The 22,477-nt window shown below is 36.7% G+C and overlaps 1 protein-coding gene across 2 annotated transcripts in view; it reads left to right on the top strand.

The window, feature by feature from the left end:
* Positions 1 to 398: 398 nt before the first annotated feature.
* Positions 399 to 22,477, top strand: part of LOC112044906 (vesicular glutamate transporter 1) — a 74,925-nt gene continuing 52,846 nt past the window's right edge. The window contains exons 1-3 of one of the 2 annotated variants that reach the window (XM_052883710.1): positions 399 to 547; positions 15,781 to 15,940; positions 17,028 to 17,145. In XM_052883710.1, coding sequence (XP_052739670.1) covers positions 17,078 to 17,145 — 68 coding nt within the window. In that variant the 5' untranslated portion in view covers positions 399 to 547; positions 15,781 to 15,940; positions 17,028 to 17,077. Of the gene's footprint in view, positions 766 to 15,780; positions 15,941 to 17,027; positions 17,146 to 22,477 lie in introns of both variants that reach the window. The other variant, XM_024080912.2, reaches the window with a different exon arrangement.

Here is a 22,477-nt window from a genome sequence, read left to right as displayed (position 1 = left end):
ATGATGTTGATACATTAATAACAATAGAATATTAAAATATCTAGAAAATAGCCCGCCAACCCGTATTGGATTGGCTCGATTACCCGAGCTTGATGGGCATAGACTCCATATTCCCTCTCCTACAAGAAAGGAGGCCTGGCCTTGTAGTGGACACTTAAAATAGACAATGAGTGATGTGGAAAAGAAATAAATCAGTTCTGTCCATATTTCAAACATTTGATAGTTTTTACTGCAGCGCATTTTCTTTAAAAGGAAAATAATATGTTTTAGTTCTCGGAAAAATATGGTCGCAGCGGGAGAGGGTGTAAAAGTGGCGGAACGGGGCGGGGGTGGGGGGATGTAAACACAAAGGTTGTGCAAAGCCGGCAGTCACGTGGCGTTCGCCGGGGGCGCATCACTCTTAAGGGTGCTATCGCTACAAGGAGCAGAGCATAACATTGCTAAACATCAACAGACTCAGTGAAAGTGTTTCATAAACTGTACGAAGTTCCTCTAAGTGCATAAAATCCTTAAGAGTGATGTCCTCCGGCTAGACCTCTGTATCAACGTATGTATATGTACCTAATCAAACGCTTGGCATTGTTATACTGATAACATCATACAATTGTATCCAATACAACAACCAATCTAAATGAATATCAGTATGAGACATATCAAATTTAAATTAGCATATCTAGCACATATGATAGGTTAATTATATAATGATATTATTAGTTAATTAGTGATAGATATTCCTTCTTCGAGTTTCGTATACATGCAAGTTTGGTGAGTTTTTTTTATCAATACAATTTGAATTGGATTGTAAAATGGATGTGCATCACAATCTAAATCCTTTCAATAAATAGCATGTCACAATTATTATTTTATTTCGTTAACAAGTGAACGAAAGATCGTTGCATGTACTGTGATTTTCTGATTGATGTATTATTCTAATTTTTTAAAGGAAAGTTAGACGGATTTGGCACATGCATGATACTTGTATAATAATGTACATTAAAAGGTCATAATTAATTCAAAAGTCTTACAAGTTTGTCAATTTTGTGTGAGATTTTCATGTATTTTATTTCTAGAAAAATGTGAAGGGAATAATTGCAGAGTATTAACATCATTGCGAAAACTTTGCAATAATATTATGTACACAAATTTAATACAAACAAACAAAACAGAAAGATAAACTTTGATTATGGTGACCATTTACGGTATTTGTGTATGTTACTCCTGCATAATATTGAATTAATAAATTAATTGATTAAAATAAAAAATTGTCAATTACACTAAAATAAATATATTTTTTGTAAACTTTAATGTTTTTAGGGATCTATGGTAGGCCTATTTGAATAAAATACATTGGTTAAATGTTTTAGCCCAATAATAGTTTAAGCCTGCATTTTTCGTACTTGTAAAGTCAATGTAAAGTTCGTTTATTTCAATTAGTCTTACTTTACTTTTGAAAACTGTATCCATATTCAATAGTGTGATTTGAATAAAATTTTACCTGATATTAACTTAAATCATGATCTTAAAGAGATTTTCGCAGTTTAAGAGTGCAATTTTTGTCAATGTTTTCGCATGGCTCTAAAATATTTATACACTAACTGGTTTGACTTGTTTTACGCTGCAAAAGATTGGAAGTACTTTATTATAAATAAATAAATAACTTTTTATTTCAGTTTACGCTATAGAATTGAAAATTTATCTAGAAGAGTTAGTAAGATTAGTAACAATTTTCATCTAAAAAACTATGTTAGTATTATCTCAATCGGCGTACCAGATTTTATTTATCGGTTTTTTTTCGTAGTCAATGTCGTCACTATGATAGTTCCGCATTTATAAACTAATAGCGGACGCCCGCGACTTCGTCCGCCCTTAGACCTCTTTAATCCAGCCTTACAGTAGTAACGCTGTAAAAATGGAGTAACTTATCCCAACATTTCCCTTCACTTTTCGGCTCCTATTGATCATAGCGTGATGAAAAGTATACTATAACCTGCCCAGGAGTATGAAGAATAATTGTACTAAGTTTCGTTTAAACCCGTCGAGTAGTTTTTGTTTCTATAACAAACATACAGAACGACAGACAGACAGACAAAAATTTTACTGACTGCATTTTTCTCGTCAGTGTCGATCAGTGCTAAATACTCGGTCTCCTTACCTTAAGTTTTTTAAAGGGTTATTTTAGGTTTAGATGTTGGAATTGATTGACTAGGTAATTTGAACAATATTGCTCAAAGCCCGGGGGAAACAAAATGGTTGCTATACAAAACAGTATAGATGATAACCAGTATAAAAAGCTTTCAACAACCCCCACGCTAAGCATCCGAAACTAATTGAATAAAATCGCCCCAGATAACGTCCGCGCCAGTACGTCAAGAGTTGTTTATGTCGGCAGAAACTTAATAGAGTTATTAAATTTGCCTTTAATTTATTCAATTTCGATCGAGTTAGCGATGAAACAATGGGAGCTGGGCGGAGCCTAGCGAGGCCCGCCCGCTCACCTGCACAAACGTATTTAGTATTCACTAGGGCCGCCATTCTTCATTTCCGTCTAGGAAGTCCTAGACATTAGTCGTTAATTATGCCAATGTTTTGCAAACTTTAAGGCACATCTACGATATCACGCTATTTTGAAAAAAAAAATTTATTAAATTCATACAGACATCCATATTAACGAAATATTGACATGTTAAGTAACAAGTTCCTGGATCTCGCTCAAGAGGGCAGTCCGTGATAGTAGACCTGGAAAAAGTTTGTTTCGGCCTCTGTCCTATCTTCTTGATATAGCGGCTCTGCGTGTCTCCACGGTGACCGCTTCCGATCTATTGTGATCGCCACTGACTAGATTTCCCCTCCAAGTTGCCGCCAGGTACAGCAGCAATTAATTTTTTTCGGCTAGGTGCCCTGTGCACCGACAGGTGTAAAAGGTCTTAAAGAAGAAGAAGTGACAAGAAGAACCATAATAATGATAAAGTATTGTACACTTGTACACTTCCTCATGCTGAAAAGTTTTGTGCATAAAAAGTAGAGTACCTTCATGTTCATAGATATTTCATAGTTCTGACTTTTATTGGTAGTCTGAATACAAGTAGGTACACTCGTATCTCGGAAATAAAGACCCAACATGGTTCAATGATGTTAAGTTTCATTTTGTAATAAAGTATATTTGGTATCGACAGGAAGCTTGCCGAGATAAATAATGTAAAAAAAAAATTGAGACGTATTTTCTTTCGGTGGCAATTGGTTAGTGCTAGCCTTATACCTTAGTCGAATTTTTGTGTGACGAAAATTATTTACAATTAATTGCAATTCGTTTTTTCTCAAACATGCTTGGAAATTTGAGCATTATTCTTCTACGAGATAAATCGAACTTGCTGATCGAGCAGCGGCCGGCAATAGTTGTATGAAAATCCATATCTGTAGTGTTTAGCGGCCAAATCAGTATATGTAAAATCATATTTGTCGTGTAATTTAAAAATAGAACGATCTTCTACTCCGCAACGGAGCGACTATAGAGGTAACTTATCAAAGGTTTAATTTAAATTTCGATCTATCTTGCACATAAAAAGCTGTTTAGTGAAAAAAATATATCGGCGCGTAAAAAACTCATCATCATAATCATAACTTTGAAATTCAGAATCACGCGGAAGACACTAGTATACAACAAACTTCAACCTCGTTAGAATTATATCAAACCAACATAACTCAAATTATTCGAATCGGAAACTCCACATTAAATTTTATGAAATGTACATTCAATAATTGTATTTTCAAACAAAAGTTCTGAATTGTACTACTTAGTATAATTTCCGCGCATTATTTGAGAAAAGTACTATACAAGCCATGGCCGCAACTAGGCATTGATGGACTTACATATGTGTGCCTTGGCTTCGCTTCGGCCCACATTCACACATTCATCCATCAATGCCTCTCTGGCCCGCAGCTGCGGTAATGTACTATTATCGCAAACCCTAATCTACCTTGTATATTATGTAATGATCTATATGTGGTTTTTAACTTTTTAATATGGTTCTCAAATTATCTTTGGCTAATTATTAGAGATGGGCCGAGTACTCGGTTGATACTCGGTACTCGGCGTACTCGGCGGATTTTTTAATACTCGTACTCGGCCGAATAACTCGGTCGGTGAATGCCGAGTATACCTTTTTTAAGAAAAGCATTATTTAGGTACATATAATTAAACAACAGTGTTAATCAAAAAGTATTTATTAGTAATTTAGGAAATCTTTGAAAATCTCAATCAAATTAAAATGAAAGATTTAAAAGAGCAACTGTTGAGTTTCTCGTCGCTCTTCTCAACAAGAGACTGCGCCTTCTGAGCTGGTGGTAGAGTCACTACAAATACTCAAACTTGACGTTTCAAAAGTGCTTGTAAACTAAGTTTACTTGAAAAAAACAATTTTGAATTGAATTAATACTTGTTTACGCGCGCGCAATGGGAATTTGATTGAACCGCGTTACTCGGCAAAAGTGTTACTCGGCGCATCTCTACTAATTATTATTTTCATTTTCATGTCCCGCAATTTAACGTTTGAAAGTTGGTTACCCTTGTTGACGTAATACCGCTTTCCGCACAAACCCTGCATTATATTATAATAGATATGCAACAAATATTCCCGTATATTACGTGCGTTTAAGCTGGACTTAATGTTAGTACCTTGTTATTAATTGTTTTGATATGTCCGAGCATATAATTAACATTGAAGTGTTTGTTAGTGGTATTAAAATAACTAGGTTTACTAAGTAAATAGTCATTTACACGATACTAAAGAAAAATCAAGCTCTTTTAAAATTTCTTTCTCCGTCAACTGTACCCATTTGAATGTGACTTTCACTTGTAGATAGAAAATGCTATTGAGCTACATTTATAATATACATTTTTGTCTCCGAAAAAAATTATAAATAGTTCCCACTAGATTTGAAAAAACTGAAATTCAGTTTGTCCTAAAAAAAAGTGGATCTTCATAATGTGTGTAGAGATATCGTAAATGTTAACGATTTCATTTAGATTAAGGGGATCAAATTATTACGATGCTCATTATCATAACAAATGTATGATAAATTAATTTGTAGAGTATTTAAAATAGGTACTCATTATCAGTAAAACGAAATAAGTACTTCGTTGGTCCGACGGCACTTTATCTCATAAAACTCAGTCAAATATGCGAGACTATATAACTGAATGAGACAATTAATATTGTAAAAATAAACATTCTTAAAATTTCTGCATCTGATGTTTTCATATTTAATTTATTTCGAGTAGGCTTACAAGCACTTTTGGAACATCGTCAGGCTAATCTTTTACGTATGCTAGTTGACATAGGTATACCTACGAAATTGAGATTTAATGTAACAAAATGTCATCCGGTGCCTACTGGTGGATATCATACAGTAGGTAGATGACATATCTCAATTGATTGCTTATTTTAACAGGTTGATATCAAATATCAAAATAGTGAATAGACCAGCATGTATGTCCGTCTGTAGTGACTTCATCAACGTTACGTGAAGAGGATCTGCTGAGAAGAGAAATCTATACTAATATTTTAAAGAGGTATAAAATTTGTTGTACCTATTGTAGAGTAATCTCTGGATCTGTTGGTCAACCGATTTTGAAAATTCTTTTACCACTAGAAAGTCAAGTTATTTTTAACTGTCATTGGCTTTATTTTATCCCCGTATTTTCACGGAAACGGAAACTACGCAGGTGAAACCGCGGAGCGTCGGCTATTAAATGAAGAGGAATTTGTAATGAATGATAAAACATAAAAACTCGGGTGCCCTCGGGCACTTAGGTCAGTCTTTAGGTTATAACCTAAAGCTAGTTCAGGAGTAACTATCACTAAAATTGTAAAAAATGGATTTTCTTTTCTTTTAATTCTCAGAATAAAACAGTCTGCGCAATTTTGAAACTCCTGATTTGTTGAAATCGTCTTGAGATCACTGCGCCGCGAGTGAAATCGCTCGTCCCCGAGGAGCGATCGGTTGGCAAATAATGTGATCAGTTGCTGTAGCTACGGTAAACGTTTCGATTTTTTCTCTATTATAAAACGATGATTCACTCTCTCACTCACGTGATGCAACGTCGGAGTATTACGGACTAGTTTCGAGCCCATACGGGGCCCTTAAACATGAGCTAGTTCTGTTTGTTATTTGTGGCTGTCGGCAGCAACCATCCATGATCACGATTAAAATTCGGGTGACGACTAATTTTTCCTTTGCTTCTCGTGTCTTACGAGGCACTAGAAACTTTTCCTTTGGCAACACAGAAGCCTATCAAAACGGATATAATGAGTCGTACCCGAAGCTTGAACATGCTCGGCTTCCTCGGCCACATTCTCGGCATGTGTTTGTGTGTGACCCGCTGGGCTAAGCCTCTTTCCTTAGGTATAGCCTATCTTGAGGGAAGAAACTTGACTCTGCGCAGTTGGAGCTTAGACCAACTAAGCTGTTTGATATAGATTGGTGCTCTTAGGATTATTTGTCTCTGTTACAATCAACTAATTAATGATAATAGTAATTGATCCAAAACCTTACGTGCTTTCCAAGCACGGAACTGTTGCACCATTTTACTTCTATATTCTATGTTACTGACAACTTTTTGAAAGCGAGAAAATCTCAATTTTATATTATGTGGTATGGATAGCCTGTAATAGCCAGATCTGCTGTAAGGAGGCTAAAATAGGGTAATAATAATGAATTTTTCCCACCGAAGCCGGTGTCTTGATTCTCAACCGTCCAAGTGTTTTTTAATTTTGTTATTCGCGGGCCCATTCTCCAATACCACCGGCTCTGACCGCTCTAAACGTTCTGTTGTCCGAGTCTCCACACATTAGCATTTTTGCACATAATTGAATGAAATTGTGCAAATATATCTTGCAATTATGCGAGAAATTGTATATTTTCTCTCTTAGTTGTTTTAATTTTTTTCTTTTTTAGATAAATATTGTTTTGTAATTTTGTGTAAAATTGCTATAAAATTACAGTGATGTATATACCTATTATAATAATTAGTGTAAATACTGCATCTATCCGTATAAATAAATAAAATTTTACCGAATTATTTCACCGTGGCTAGTTAGTTGCCTCGACTGGTGACAAAAGGGCTGGCTCATTTTTTGCGCAACGGATCAACCTGGCTGTCTAGCGCGGTATTACAATAGGCGATGATTTGTATAGTTATTAGGATAAGTTAGCTAATATGTATTCTTTCTTAATATAAAAAAAAAAACAAAAAAAAAATTACAAGACACTAACTTTCAGCTATAATAAAATGAGGAGTGTCTGGCTATTGCAGGCTCTAATAGTTCTGTATCTTGATTTTTATTGCATCGAGAACGTGAGTACCGTTCGATTCGCGTCCCCAAGGAGCGATCTGCGGGCAAACACAGCGATCCTCCGCCGGATCGCGACGGTCACGTAGTGTGTTTGCTGTTCGAGATCGGAAAATAAACTTAAGTATCGATTTAGTAAATACTACAATATGATTTACTTTTAAACTGAAACGTTACAAGCACAGTTTATGAATTTCATTATGCTGGGATTGTCAACAGTAAAACTTATTTACTGTTGTATTCGTTCTAATGTTAAAAACCAAGTAACAGTAATTTTTGATGATCTCCTTATTAGTACAAGTACGGCGAGGAAGCTTAGCCCACCACCGGAATCGACGACTTTTCCGACGGTGTTATCCAAGACACGGGAGTGTATGTAACACTATCATTTTTCCGATTCCTACAGGCTATTACTGAGAATTTCTTGAAAGAAAGATAAACAAAAAAAAGGATCCCATGACACAGTATCGTATCTTGGAATCCTCTTTTTTAGTTAGTCCGCCAATAACTGAGCAAATGAGGATGTCAAAATGTTTTGTGGCCCATGGAAATATTATGCTCAATTTAGCACCAAACCAAAAAAAAGCGATACAATTTAAATGGTCTGTCAATTTAAATTATTGAGTTAATGATGAATATTAAAGAGGGTGTATTATAACTTCAGATTCAATAAACTGCTCCTGACTTTCGGCTGAGTTCACAATTTCCTATATTAAATCCGTAGAGCGTTTGTGAGCGGGCGGGTTGCCATGATACCTTAGAGAAGTTAATAAGTCATAAATAGAAGCGAGACGAGGACAGGTAGAACGGATTTTGTGTATGTTAGAAAGGGACGAATGCAACCCCCCGGTATAGGTGGTACAACGCAATCGTGTGGAAAAAGGTGCTTCTGCAAAAGTCGCGAGGTGTCATCAGACAAGTTATATTATTTCCATTGCTTATTAACTACTCTCGTGTGTAAATATAAATATTATATAATACCTAAGATTTAGATATTTATTAATATTTTATACTTATGTATTTAAATATTTGACGAACCCTCAAGGGTAGTTAGTAATCTGTAGTCTCCAACAGAGGTCCTTGGTTTGAATTCTAGCTCGGGTTAATTTAGTATTTTATATTTTTAAACCGACTTCAAAAAGGAGGAGGTTCTCAATTTGAATCTAAGTTTCAGTTGGTATGGCCAGGCGGTAGGTTCAACCCGTGGCATGTTATCACTCTATCGGCAAAAGATGATTTAGTTTTCCAGTATGATCATCATCATCATCATCATCATCATTAACAATCCATATCTTCTAACTGTTGAGCACGTATCTCTTCTCAGTATGAGAGGGGCTAGGTGTTAGTCCACCACGTTGGCCCAATGCGGATTGGCAGACTTCATACACGTAAATAATTAAAAGAATTCTCACATATGCAGGTTTCTGTTTTTCTGTTTCACCTGCATACCAGAGAATTTTCTCAATTCTCTGCGTGTGTGGCATTGGGCCAGAGTGGTGGACTATTACCTAAACGCTCTCATTCTGAGAGGAGACTAGAGCTCAGCAGTAAGCCGAATATGGGTTGATAATTATGATGATGCAGGTTTCCTCACGATGTTTTTCCTTCACCGTTTAAGACACGTGATATTTAATTTTTTTCAAATGCATAACTGAAAAGTTGGAGGTGCATGCCCCGGACCGGATTCGAACCTACGCCCTCCGAATCCAAGGCAGAGGTCATAACCACTGAGCTCTCTCCGTTGTTAAGTATGATGCAGTGTAGAAACTGTCAGATGTATAGATAGCCAGCTTACATCTTAGAGTGCTTCATCTTTCTTTTTATTAATAATATTTGACATATCTTTTAAGTTTGACTAATATTCCCATTCCCCTCCAACTAGTCGGGAATGACTGTATTAGGATTGGGTACGAAAATAGACCAACGGGGCAAGGATCTAACCACCACCCATCGATGATGAGTCCAACCGCACTTACCGTTGAGCTATTGAGGCTCTAAATCTAAATCATCATTTATCGTCGGGTAAGTAAGGTACCGATAAATAAAAAAAGTAAAAAATAACAAGAGCACGTCATAAGTTTGAGAACCAAACAGAAAGTCGTAAGCTAAGGCAAGGCAAAGTGGGTAGAATATATCGGAAAGCGGATGATCCCACCTAATGGGACAGAGCGGTACGTCAAAGAGGGAAACTAAATTGAAGGAAAAATAATATCTAACGAATAAACTGACTTATATGTTTTTCACTAGTACTTGTATAGCTTACTTAAAAGAGAGATGAATATCTTAGTATTCCATGGATTCACCTTGCGGGTACCGGGTGATCTCGGTGCTACACCGGCAAGAAAATCTCCGAGCAGAGCTCGAGACTTGTGACTAACGGGTGTAGGGTTAAGTATTCTTTAAAATCGATTAACACTCCCCATAACCGATCGTATAGTTCTCCCTGCCCAGCCAAAGATAGTTCATCCTACTAGATGCCCATACAAATTTAGTATTATCCTACTACAGCGGCTTTGGATGTTAGAACGTACTGCACTTCTAGTGAGGCCAAGGTTAAAGAGCAGGTTATAGAGAGATTTTACTAGTTTTGCATTCCATGGATTCACCGTGTGGATGCCGGGTCCATTGTGTGGCAGCGAGAAAAACTCCGAGCAGAGCCGGGCACTTCTGACCGACGGGTGTAGGGTATAGTATCCTTTAAAACCTATTAACACTCCCCTTAACCGATCGTTTTGTTCCCTCTGCCCAGCCAAATTTAGTGTTATACTACTAGAGCGGCTTTGGATACCCGTTAGAACGTACTGCAGTTCTAGCGAGGCCAAGGTTAAAGAGCAGGTTACAGAGAGATTTTACTAGTTTTGCATTCCATGGATTCACCGTGCGGATGCCGGGTCCATTGTGTGGCAGCGAGAAAATCTCCGAGCAGACCGGGCACTTCTGACCGACGGGTGTAGGGTTATAGTATCCTTTATATTCGATTAACACTCCCCTTATCCGATCGTTTTGCTCTCTCTGCCCAGACAAATTTAGTATTATCCTACTAGAGCAGTTTTGGATACCCGTCAGAACATACTGCAGTTCTAGTGAGCCCAAGGTTAAAGAGCAGGTTATAGAGAGATTTTGCTGGTATGCCTCTCGCATCCACTTCCACGCAATATAAACTAACCGCATGACCAATTTTAGTTAGTTCATTTGGTAAGTCAACATCATCATATCAGTCGATGGACGTCCACTGCAGGGCAAAGGCCTTTTGTAGGGACTTCCAAGTCAACATATTAAACGATTTGTTTTGGTGTCTATAAGGATATTTGTCCCAGCAGGCCCGACACAGTAAGTACAATACGTTTCATAGTACGTTATACAAGTACTATACGTTTAATTTGCTTAGAACAAAGGAATTGGTCCGATGTAGATATAGAATTATATGTTTTTCATACTTATCCATAAATAGATTCCAATCAGTTGCAGATCGTATGGGTTGAATAGGGCTTGCTTGTAAAGTTTAATATTGAACCTAATTCTACGAGTTCAAAATTTGTCTTTTACTTGCAGTCACTCCTTTACACTCTATCATGATGATAATACTCTATCATGACGGCGTGAGTAAAAACCCTATCCAGGAGCGCCTTGCCTTTAACTAACAAATGCCTTGCTGTTCCTTTCGTTAATGTTTATATAAATGTCGTTATTTAATAATTTATATTTTGATTTGATTGGACTTTATTGAAAATAAGTTTAATTAGTAACGCCACAGTTACAAGTACTCTTACTTTTAAGGGTCTTTGTTACCCGAATAATATACAAAAAATATCTGAAGTCTAAATTGTAAAGCAAAACGATCCAAAATACTAATTAATTTTTCCATTGATTTTAGTATTTTTTATCTTTGTATCGGGGTTGGAAAATATTTTCGGGTAAAGATTCCTTACCGACAATACCTCTCAGCTTCTAAAGTGGTAACGTTGAAAGGCGATAAGCGCTGAGTGCGCTTTTTCAAAGTGGTCGAACGCTGTTAAGTGCTCGTTCGATGCCACTTTTGCTGAGGCGAAATGACGCCTCTTAAACATGTATACATATCGTAGTACGTTAAATGTTTTGCACTAAAAGATCTGTTTTTTAAATGTAGGTGACGAAAAATATGCTTTAAGCAATAAAATATTGCTTTACGCAATGTGTTAAAAAACATTTACTTAGTCGAAGTTACTACACCAAAGATGAGTTCCTTAATAATAAAGATGCTTGAAGGCCTCACCTTCACACAGGAAGTAAAACTATAAGAAATTATAATGTCATCAATTGTAAATTATAATATTGTATGATTTTTTTAAAAGAGCAACTGTTGAGTTTCTTGCCGGTTTCTTCTCAGCAGAACCTGCCTTCCCAACCGGTGGTAAAATCTTTACAAATAGTCAACTGACGTATCAAAAGTGCTTGTAAACTGAGCCTACTTGAAATAAATGACTTTAGATATTTTTTTTATAATTTTTTTCACGATGTACCAACAAAATTTTGAAAAGTTTTTTCAAGTTAAGTTAAGTTAAGAGTTACAAAGACGACTAAGTAGCTCACGTATGGTTACATAAATTACTCGTATATTGTATGTATATAGGTACATACTTCTAAATGATAGCTACAGTGTGCTACTTTTTTAAACTCCGCCAACGAAAGCGTGACCTCATAAAACGCAGCAAATTCAAAAAATCTGCATGATGTTCACTAACCATTGTAAGTTTTTTTTTTGAATTTGCTGCGTTTTTTCAGGTCACGTTTTTAATTCACCTAAATCTAGCATCTTTTTCGTTTTCTTTTGTCAAAAATTAATAATATTTGGCTTTAATATTTTGTGTGGTTCTTGAATAGTGGTGAATTAAAAAAGGGAACAAAATACAAGCTCAGCATTTAACTAGATTGCGTTTTACCCCCCGCCGATGTTTTCAACCTATAAAAGAATGCATTAATCAAGGCAGAGAGGGTTGCCGCAGTTTGTCAAGCAAAGTTAGCTTGAAGAAATTTACGTGTGATTAGTTTGCGTCGTATGTTATACGCTTTTATGTATAGACTAGCAGACGCCCGCGACTTTGTACGCCCTTAGACTTCTTAATCCGGCCCTGTTACAAAATTCGATCTTAGCGGACGTCTCATTATCATTAACAATTCTGCCCATTGTTGGGCACGAGTCTCCTCTCAGAGTGAGAGGGGTTAGGCCTTAGTCCACCACGCTGGCCCATTGCGGATTGGCAGACTTCACACATTTAGAGAATTAAGAAAGTTCTCATTTAAACAGGTTTGCACACGATGTTTTCCTTCACGGTTTGAGACACGTGATATTTAATTACATAATAGCGGACGTCTGCTTAGCAGCGGCGAAGAGTTCATATAGGCCGATTCCCGCCGGGTTATCTTTTAAAAATCCATACATAATACATATTGATTATTGTTATTAATAACTATGTATCAAGTGGTATGAATTTCCTTTTCTTTGGGACGGCTTGTCTTTTTCCAAATTCCATCCTTAAGTATACAACGTCATAAGAAAATACTGATGGAATGGTTCCATTTTTCAAAAGAAAATGTTCGTTTTTCTAAAATACTGTTAAATAATCATCATTGACCAGAAAATACTTTATTTCTTGTATAAGAAGTTGGCAACCCTAGAGCGAGGGAACGACGCATGACGTCATCTTTTTTCGAGTGTGCAGAACTATAAGACGTTGTCTCGTCAAAAATACGAATCGAATCCATCCATCGAATTATAAGACGTTGTCTCGTCAAAAATACAGTCCTACCCAAAAACTTTAAATAAACTGAAATTTACTCTGGTACAATTTCAAGTTTCATTAATTCAGAGTAATTTTTTTTTTACTTTTATAACTCTAGTTACCATTTATGATTCAAAATATCAGTACTTTCAAAACCCTATTCTAAAATCCTTTTGTAAAGCCGTATCCGTTACAAAAATACGATTATATAGATAAAATATTATTCAGATTTGCGACCGGTGGACCGTGGAAACTTCATTTGCGAAACCCTCTATCCGTGAAATGAAGTCAGGCCGATTCTAGCGAAGTCAGCGGACCCGGGTTCGTTTGTCTGCGCTCAGCATAAATTTATTTCCTATAAACGATGCCTTTTTGTTTTTACCGTTCGTTTTTAATCGTCATAAAAGTTGAGGAGGTTTATACTTAGATACTTGTGTATGTTTAACGATGTTCATTTATTATTTCTTTGTGGTATTTCGTATTGTTTTTATTTGATACTAGTAGATGCCCGCGGCGTCGTCCGCGTGGAATTCAGTTTTTCACAATTCCAGCGGGCAACATGAATTTTTCCAGGATGAAAAGTAGCCTATGTGTTATTTCGGAGTAAAATCTATTTCCATTCCAAATTTCAGCTAAATCGCTCTAGTAGCCAGCATAAAGGAGGAACAAACATACACACACAAACATTCGGCTTTATAATATGTTGATGTTTCTATATTTTGTTTATATGTATAAGAAAGGTGTGTTTGCCTGAAAGCAACTAACCCTATCACACTAATATTACAAAGGCGAAAGTTTGTAAACATGTGTGTGTAAGTATGTTTGTTTCTTTTTTTACACTGAGGTTGCTAAACCGATTTGGCTGAGATTTGGAATGGAAATAGATTTTACTCTGGATTAACACACAGGCTACTTTTCAACTCGGAAAAAACCATGGTTCCCGTGGGATTTGTAAAAACTGAATTCCACGCGAACAAAGTCGCGAGTGTCTGCTAGTTAATATATAAATAAATATACATAGATCACTGTGAGGTATTCAGTGTGCAAATTTCGAGGACAGCATTGCGTTTACTCCTTTCTATTTATAAACATGACATGACATTAAAGACATGAAGTACGAGTATCCCATAACCTTCTTCGTAGTAGTTACTCAAACTGTACCAAGTTTCATTTGAATTCATCTAGAAGTTTCGTAGTGATATATTTCAAAAATGCTTGTCTTTAACTTGTGTAATTCTTGTGTTTTTAATAGATTAGATAGAATTCAATATTGCCAATTATTGTGGTAATGTCATCTTTAAAAATTGGATATTCTTAATAAAACTGATACAAAAGATTTGTTCAGTCCATATCCTACTCGACACCAAAGGCAAACCTCCTGGCAACATACAGAATCGTAATCTGCATGCTAAACAGACAAAATGTGTTCGAATTTCGCACACTTGATGCCTCACAGCACTCGGTCTAACATGAAATTAAAGACTATGATTTTCACAAGGTGAAATTTATATTATTAATTTTCATCTGTCTGTCTGCGCTTTCTCTGGAACGGTCGAATCCTTTCAATGTGATACCTAACAACTTTGTCTTTTTTTTCAACATTGTTAGAAAGGGTAAGGGGGTATAGTGAGACGAATATCTTAGCATTCCATAGATTCACCGTGCGGGTGCCGGGTACATCGCATAGAGAGAAAAACTCCGAGCAGAGTCCTGAACTTGTGACTATAGGATGTATGGTTAAGCAATTCCTTGACGGTCGATCAACACTCCCCATTCTCTGCTCGTGTCGTTCTTCCTGCCTAGCCAAATTTGGTAAGATCCTATTAGAGCAGCTTTGGATATTCGTTCTAATATAGAACTAGCTGCACTTCTAGAGCAGCGAGTTCTATATTAGGTCGAGTATACTTCCAGATTGGCCCCGTAAATTTTTCATAAAATTTGGTTGAGCAGTTATTATAATTAAATGAAATAGTATGTTACGTAGTGTTTACGGTCACTACAATAGCCTGAACATAACTTCCAGTTGATTCATCATAAACGACAAGATCTCACATTGTTACATGTTAGCCATATGACCCCAAACCTACATCGGTGCAGTGCAGTGGTGATTTTTTCTCGTATCCTTCATATCTGCATGCTGTAGTGCTTGATATAAATTGAAAAATAAGTAAACTGTAACGAATTTATTTATAACGAGTAGTTAGTGTTTTTTTGATTTTTTTTTTTATGTGTTGCTATAGTTATTTTTGTATTGTTATTTACGTAGTACTTATTTTATGCTTTATGTTTGGATACCTGATCTGTAAGAGAATGGTTATTATTTTATTTTAATAACTATGATCTAGTATCATTTCTATGAAAATAGTATGAGATTACTACGAATGATTCAATCTGGATATCATTGATTTTGTTATTATTAGTAGTTTTATTCATTATTGCAATAATGCTGTCTTGCCAGTAGATAGAACGTTAAATTCGATAAAAAGTGATTATTTAATAAGCCATAAATAAAGATCTCTGTGCTCTTTTTAAATGACATAAGCTTTGCATTTAGTGTCGGCGTTGCTTGCAAATCCAAGTGGAAACATTGATGGGGTCGATACCAACTCTATGTACTTTTGGACCTCCTGAAAATTTTCTGAAATGTTACAAAAACCCCGCCCCTTTTACAGTGAAGGCTGTTATTGGAGGATGTGGGTCTAGTTCCGTAGCAGTATCGACCAATGGGACGCGAGGCTACGCGCAGCCGTAGACCTGGCGTAGATCCGCGCGGGGTGCTACACGATCGACAGACGCTACGGCGGTCCTGCTACGCCTAGGAACAGAAAAAATGTAAGTAAATTAATTTAATAAAACAATCAGTACACTGTATTTTTTTTTGTAAATTATATGATTTTATTTTTGGTGCGATTTTATTATCAATTTCGATCGGGTTGACCTAGTTTCGCAGGTACCACCTATAGATGTATCTATATATGTATGTATAGTCAATGCTTTGGATTACGTAACACTTTTTTTGACATTCCGGTTTCAGATTTTCATTTTTCTAAAAGTAAACTACTAGAAGATTACCGAGTGCTCTTACGTAATCATATGAAGTTTTTAGAGAATGTGATATTTTTTCCAAAAGTAATATTTGAAAATTGTTTAACCGTTTTATAATTATAAGTGTAATTCATTTATAGTCTGAGTATGCTTGATTGTAAATTCAAATTTATATTTGTATTTGGTTGTATTTTAATTTGTTCCTTAAAAGCTTCCAAAGTGCCTAACATCCAAGGATACGTCAAACTATTTGGCACTGTGCAGCTCACAAGAGTATAATATTATGTCGATAGCTTTGGTTCTACTAAGAATTTTATTTCTAATTTAATCACGCATTTGTCAGACCACAGCTTCGTCCACGAAGTGACTGAACATTCTTTTGAATGCTCAGAGTCAGATCAGAGTTTTTTTTATTGAACGTACATTTACTTTTGTAATATTGGTTAAGATAATGATAACAATTTAATAATAATAATGATGCTGGCTGGCTAGATGCTGGCGGCTCTAGACCACTTTGTTGGAAGTCCATGCAAGAGGTTCATGTCCAGAAGTGGACGTCCATCGACTGTAAATGATGATGAAAATGATGTCATCATCATAATCAGCTGATGGATGTCTACTGGTGATTTTGGGCCTCTTGTATGGTTTCCAATTCCATTTCCAAACACCACGGTTCAGAGCCATCTAAATCCAGCGCCATTATGATAGATGTTGCGTTTGACTAAAACAGTAGTATAATGGAAAGTAGTGCTGAAGTTCAAATGAAATAAATATTGCCTATTCACTCTTGTCTTGAATTTCAAATTAGTTATGTCCTTGCAACCTACTTGGAGTTAAATGTCAAGCAATATTTTATCTTTAATATATGTTTCAGGTGTTAGCGAAGTGTGAGTGGGATTACATGAGGAAGATCGGCATTCCGAAATGCAGGGGCTCCAAGCCGCGAAAGAGAAGGCCTCTGGCCTCTTCGCCAACAAACCCCTTTTGCTCAGGTTAGTGGCTTCATTTTCTATTGACAGCACCGTGTTTTAGGGGTAAAAAAGTACTCAATGGAGATCATTCACGCTCCATACATTTTAGGCTCTTTTTAAAAGTACCAGCCAACAAAAAAAAATGGCAAGACTCGTTAGAATTAGCTATTTGGAGCAATAGCTAATATGGCATAAAAGTTGGATCTTTAATGATTGTAATCAAAAGTTTTAAATATTTTTTTAGAATAGGGTTTTATTTTAATTAACCATGTATGAGTATGCCATGGGGACCTAATTGTAACAGTATTAAGGGAAAAGTTACAAAATAAAATTAATCGTTCCTAGAGTAGAATTAACAACAATTTGGAAAATTTATCAGCATTCACGTTGAGAGGCATACTTGTGCCAATAAAATAATTGAAATGAAGCCTCAATTGAATCTGGCTGTTACAGATCTTATTCTAGAAGGGAGCATAAAAAGCTATCAGCAATATTGGCCAACATATCTATGCTAAATTTGTCACGGAAATAGTCCATGGATTAATAGAGAATAACTTAAAATATGACCCCCGCAAAAAATAAGCAATGAGAATTTTAACTTGCATTTTCAGTTCGAGTGGGAAAGACTTTCTCCTGACATTTAATTCTGATGAATATAGATTCCCTGTCTATTAGAGCTTCTTCATGTTGTTTAAATTTCATTTTGTGACGTCACAGCGATTGTAATGCTTCGGTCGGCAGTCATTTGCGTTCTGACATGGTAAATGAGATAAAATAAAGGTCGTCATTATTGAATACAGAATCGCATCCAGTATATACTCGATTATAAACCAATTGACATTTTTAACTGTGCCAGATGGGTTATCGAAGGGGTTTTTCAATAAAAATTAGGTCAAATAAGCACAGTGTGCCGAGAAGTTCAAAATTCATCATCACTATCATCATCATATCAGCCGATGGACGTCCACTGCAGGACATAGGCCTTTTGTAGGGACTTCCAAACATCACGATACTGAGCCACCTGCATCCAGCGAATCCCTGCGATTCGCTTGATGTTGTCAGTCCACCTGGTGGGGGGTCGACCAACACTGCGCTTACTACTGCGGGGTCGCCATTCCAGCACTTTGGGACCCCAACGTCCATCGGCTCTTCGAACTATGTGCCCCGCCCATTGCCACTTCAGCTTCGCTACTCGTTGAGCTATGTCGGTGACTTTGGTTCTTCTGCGGATCTCCTCATTTCTGATTCGATCACGCAGAGATACTCCTAACATAGCTCGTTCCGTGACTCTGAGCCTTCTTATGAGGCCCATAGTTAGCGACCAAGTCTGAAATTATTCTAAGTAATTGCAATTATAATTCTATACGCACGGAAATTAATTAATTATGGAGAACTAGTAAACTTTGCAATTTTTTTTTTTAACTATAAATTTCCTATTTAAAATACAAAATTATAGGTCCAACCTACATACTAGAGGCTTGAGACCGTTACGTTTGGAAAATCATGCAATAGGCCTAGAGTAGATGTTCATCGGCTGATAATAATGATGATGATGACGCTTTAAATTATTTTAGCGTCTGTTTAACGCTTTTTCCGTAAAAGTAAAACATTTTAGAGAGTGTATAAATTAACTTTTTATACTCGTTGTAATCCTCGTACGTCAACTCTTTTGCGTAACGTAAAAATTACTGCCAGTTCCCTCTACTGTCATTATCATCATCATTGATCATTACTAACCCATATTTGGCTCACTGTTAAGCTCGAGTCTCCTCTCAGAATGAAAGGGGTTAAGCCAAATGGTCCACAACCAATGCAGGTTGGCAGACTTCACACACACAGAGAAATAAGAAAATTCTCAGGTATGCAGGTTTGCTCACGATGGTTTTCCTTTACCGTTAAAGACACGTGATATTTAATTTCTTAAAATGCACATAGCTGAAACACTCTCCGGAATCGTAGGCAGAGGTCATATCCACTGGGCTATCACAAATCATTTTACTGTACGCCGCTTAAAATAAATTCGTTCCAAAATAGAGAAAACAATAAAACAATCGAACTAAGAAGCTGCAAGTCGATCGTCAATAACATCGACGACAGCGGATAATACGTGATGCAATAGAAATAAGCTACAGGGTGGAGTTTCGAACTTGTCTTCGGCGAATACTTTGTAGTGCAGGGTTTGCACTTTTCTCATGTTTATTACAAGCATATATTAAACATGCATTGGGTCAAATCAAATCTTAGAAGCTACCCTAACACTTCCCTGATGGATTTCCAGCCTGTGATAGATGTACTTCATTTTATTTATTGCAAGGTTGTGTAGGCTTTGTTCATGGTGGCACCTGGACTGCGGTTCCAGTTGTAAATGAGCGCTACATGATCTATTTACAAAAGGTCATGTAGTATGTTCATAATAATCTTGGGTCATTTTCTAGGTTTTGCTACACATCGCAGTCTCATATTATTGACATAAAGGCATTTTCCTCTAATAAAAGATTTTTAATATCATTGATACGATCACTTATGTTGTTCGGTTAGCTAATTACGTAATAACTTGAAACAGAAAATCTCTTTATTACGGACAGAATATATAATAATCGACTTGGTATTACATGGATCTCACAACTTTTTACGGTAGAATAACTGATTGCGAGAATTGCTAAATTTTACAAGTGTTAGTTTTATGGCATATTAATTACTTCTAGTGATAAAAATAAATGTAAAAAAAGTTTTGGGGTTCCTTCCCTAAATGCAAAGAGAAGATGATTTTTTTATCATCTATCCCATTGTGTGCGGTATCGTTATCTGTATTTTCGTGCATTAAATAAGGGTTTAATACTCTAAACTGCGCGTGGCCCCTTACGCACTTGGCCGGTTTTATTTATATAGATATAGATGAGCGACAATTATCAAAAAACCCAAATGGAGTATTTGGGTGGCCAATGGAGTGAAAGTCACAAATAATGCGATTACTCGGCTCGCAGCCCTAGCCGCCGCGACTGCCTTGCGCTGATAACAAACTGACAGATCCGGATTTGTGACGTCATGCACACCGGGAGATGTTTGTAGCCGCTATGATTTGGTAGACAAGGCCTTTTTTGAAAAAATAAAACAATATAGTGATTAATCGTCTGTCTACAATGCTGACTATGAAGCTAATCGCATTAGGTACATATTATGTTTACTCTATGGCAAGTATGTTCTGTTAGCCAAGTGGATATGATCTTTGTCTCCTATTCCAGAGGGTATAGGTTTGAATCTGGCCCGGGGCATGTACCTCCAACTTTTATTTTTTAATTAAATTGCAATTATGTGCATTTTAAGAAATTATCTCAATTTAAGAAATGAAGTGTCTCAAATGTTAAAGGAAAAACATCGTGAGGAAAACTGCATACCTGAGAATTTTCTTAATTCTCTAATCTCTACGTGTGTGAAGTCTACCAATCCGCATTGTGCTAGCGTGGTGGACTATTAGCCTAACTCCTCTCATTTTGAGAAGAGACTCGTGCTCAACTGTAAATCGAATATTCACGATATGGTTATAATGGAGTTTTCCCTTGACTGGTGGAAGCGGGCTTACTTAGAAAAGGTACTAGTATATTCTACCCATACCACTGACGAATTCTTTGCGGTATCGTACTGGAACGTTCCACTAAACTCAACTAGCCACGGCCAAAGCCACCAGACCAGACCTGCCCCTATAGCCAAGTGGCACGTCGATTCTCTTTCTACGATCGCAAACGCTTTCAACTGCCAAGCGATTTAGCGTTCCGGTACTATGTCGTGTAGAAACCGACAGGGGTGTGGATTTTCATCCTCCTCTTAAAAAGTTAGCCTGCTTCCATTTTAGATTGCATCATCATTTATCATATCAATAACATTGTAGTCAAAACAACGTGCTCTCCGAGTCATGAGAGCTTTAAACATCGGGCTTTTTACTTACTGATTTCTTAGAAGAAAGAACAGCTCAGTAGTTTATACAGAACTGGAACCAGGTACATAAGTTTTTTTTTTATTCTATTCAAGTTAACCCTTGACTACAATCTCACCTGATGGTAAGTGATGATGTAGTCTTAGATGGAAACGGGCCAACTTGTTAGGAGGAGGATAAAAATCCACACCCCTGTCGGTAAGTTAAACAACTGGACTATCGAGGCAGTCGACTAAATGTTAAATCCCTGCAATTTAATATATCCAGTGCTCTATTTGTTTCAACCAGACATCCCTAACGTTTTAAGCTCATAAATTGCGTTGCGAGAGAAAGGGTAGCTGGTTCATTATTTAGTCCGTTTAAATCACTAAGTCCTTAAAAGACATTAGTAGGCTTTGTAGCGTTATCGCAGTACACAAAAGAGATTTTCGACAAGCTGACAGGGGGAGCTTCCCGTCAATTATGAGACTTCATATCACCGTATAGATATAACTTGCTGGAGGATTATGCGTTCGATGCAAACGAATAGCGTACTCATTTTAAATGTATTGTTTTGTGATTGATAAAAGATTTGTTTTTATTTGACGGCCGTGTGATTCAGTGGCTACTTACCCTGTTTTCCGCATTGCGGGAAATGGTGCGATTCCCATATCTGGAATGTGTGTGTTGAGCATGTGTGTTGTCCAGTTGTTGCCGAGCCATGCCAATTCACCGTATCTTCAGATACGGTATTCTGTGGTAACACCCATAAATGAGTTCCTCGCTTGTGGTTACTGAATACTGGCACCTAAATAATTCATTTAGGTCTCAAAAATACTCTTAGAAATGCATTAATAAAAACACTGTTAACTAATCCTAACAAATAGTAGGTAGGGGACTAATAACAATAAACTGCGATTTTTCAGTAATTTGTGTTTTAGATACAGTGTTTTGTCAATTGCAAATAGTCTTGGTGTACTTATATATTTTATAAGTATTCATATGTAGTATATAAAGTTGGAAAAGAGTAGTGTGAGAATAATATGACGACACCCGACTATCTCGTGTTGGCACGTGCCGCCGCTAGGTGTTGAGAGTTGAGTGGGAGTTAAAGAGTGGGAGCGATCGGGTGGAAGTGACTGGTGATATAAGGTCGGCTTCAGTGGCCTAGTGGCGATCGATCGATCGATCGTTCTACATCCTTTGTTGTGTAATCCTTCATGGATTACTTGGGATTGCCGGGGAGAATAACTTGTACAGTGGATGTGAATGTTGGCTAGTTCAAAGGGATCCCTTGAACCTGCACCCAGACTCACAAGCCTCTGGGACTGCTCAAGGTCTATTCAAGGGTTACATTTTGATTTCTTTATTAAATTCTCCTGTCAAATATTGTGAATTTGTTGGATCAGCTTCCACCTTCACACAGGAAGTAAAACTATAAGA

This window comes from Bicyclus anynana, chromosome 9 (genome assembly GCF_947172395.1).
Source record: "Bicyclus anynana chromosome 9, ilBicAnyn1.1, whole genome shotgun sequence".
NCBI lineage: Eukaryota > Metazoa > Arthropoda > Insecta > Lepidoptera > Nymphalidae > Bicyclus > Bicyclus anynana.
Note: the sequence above shows the minus strand (reverse complement) of the source record. Positions and strands in the feature narration are given on the sequence as shown.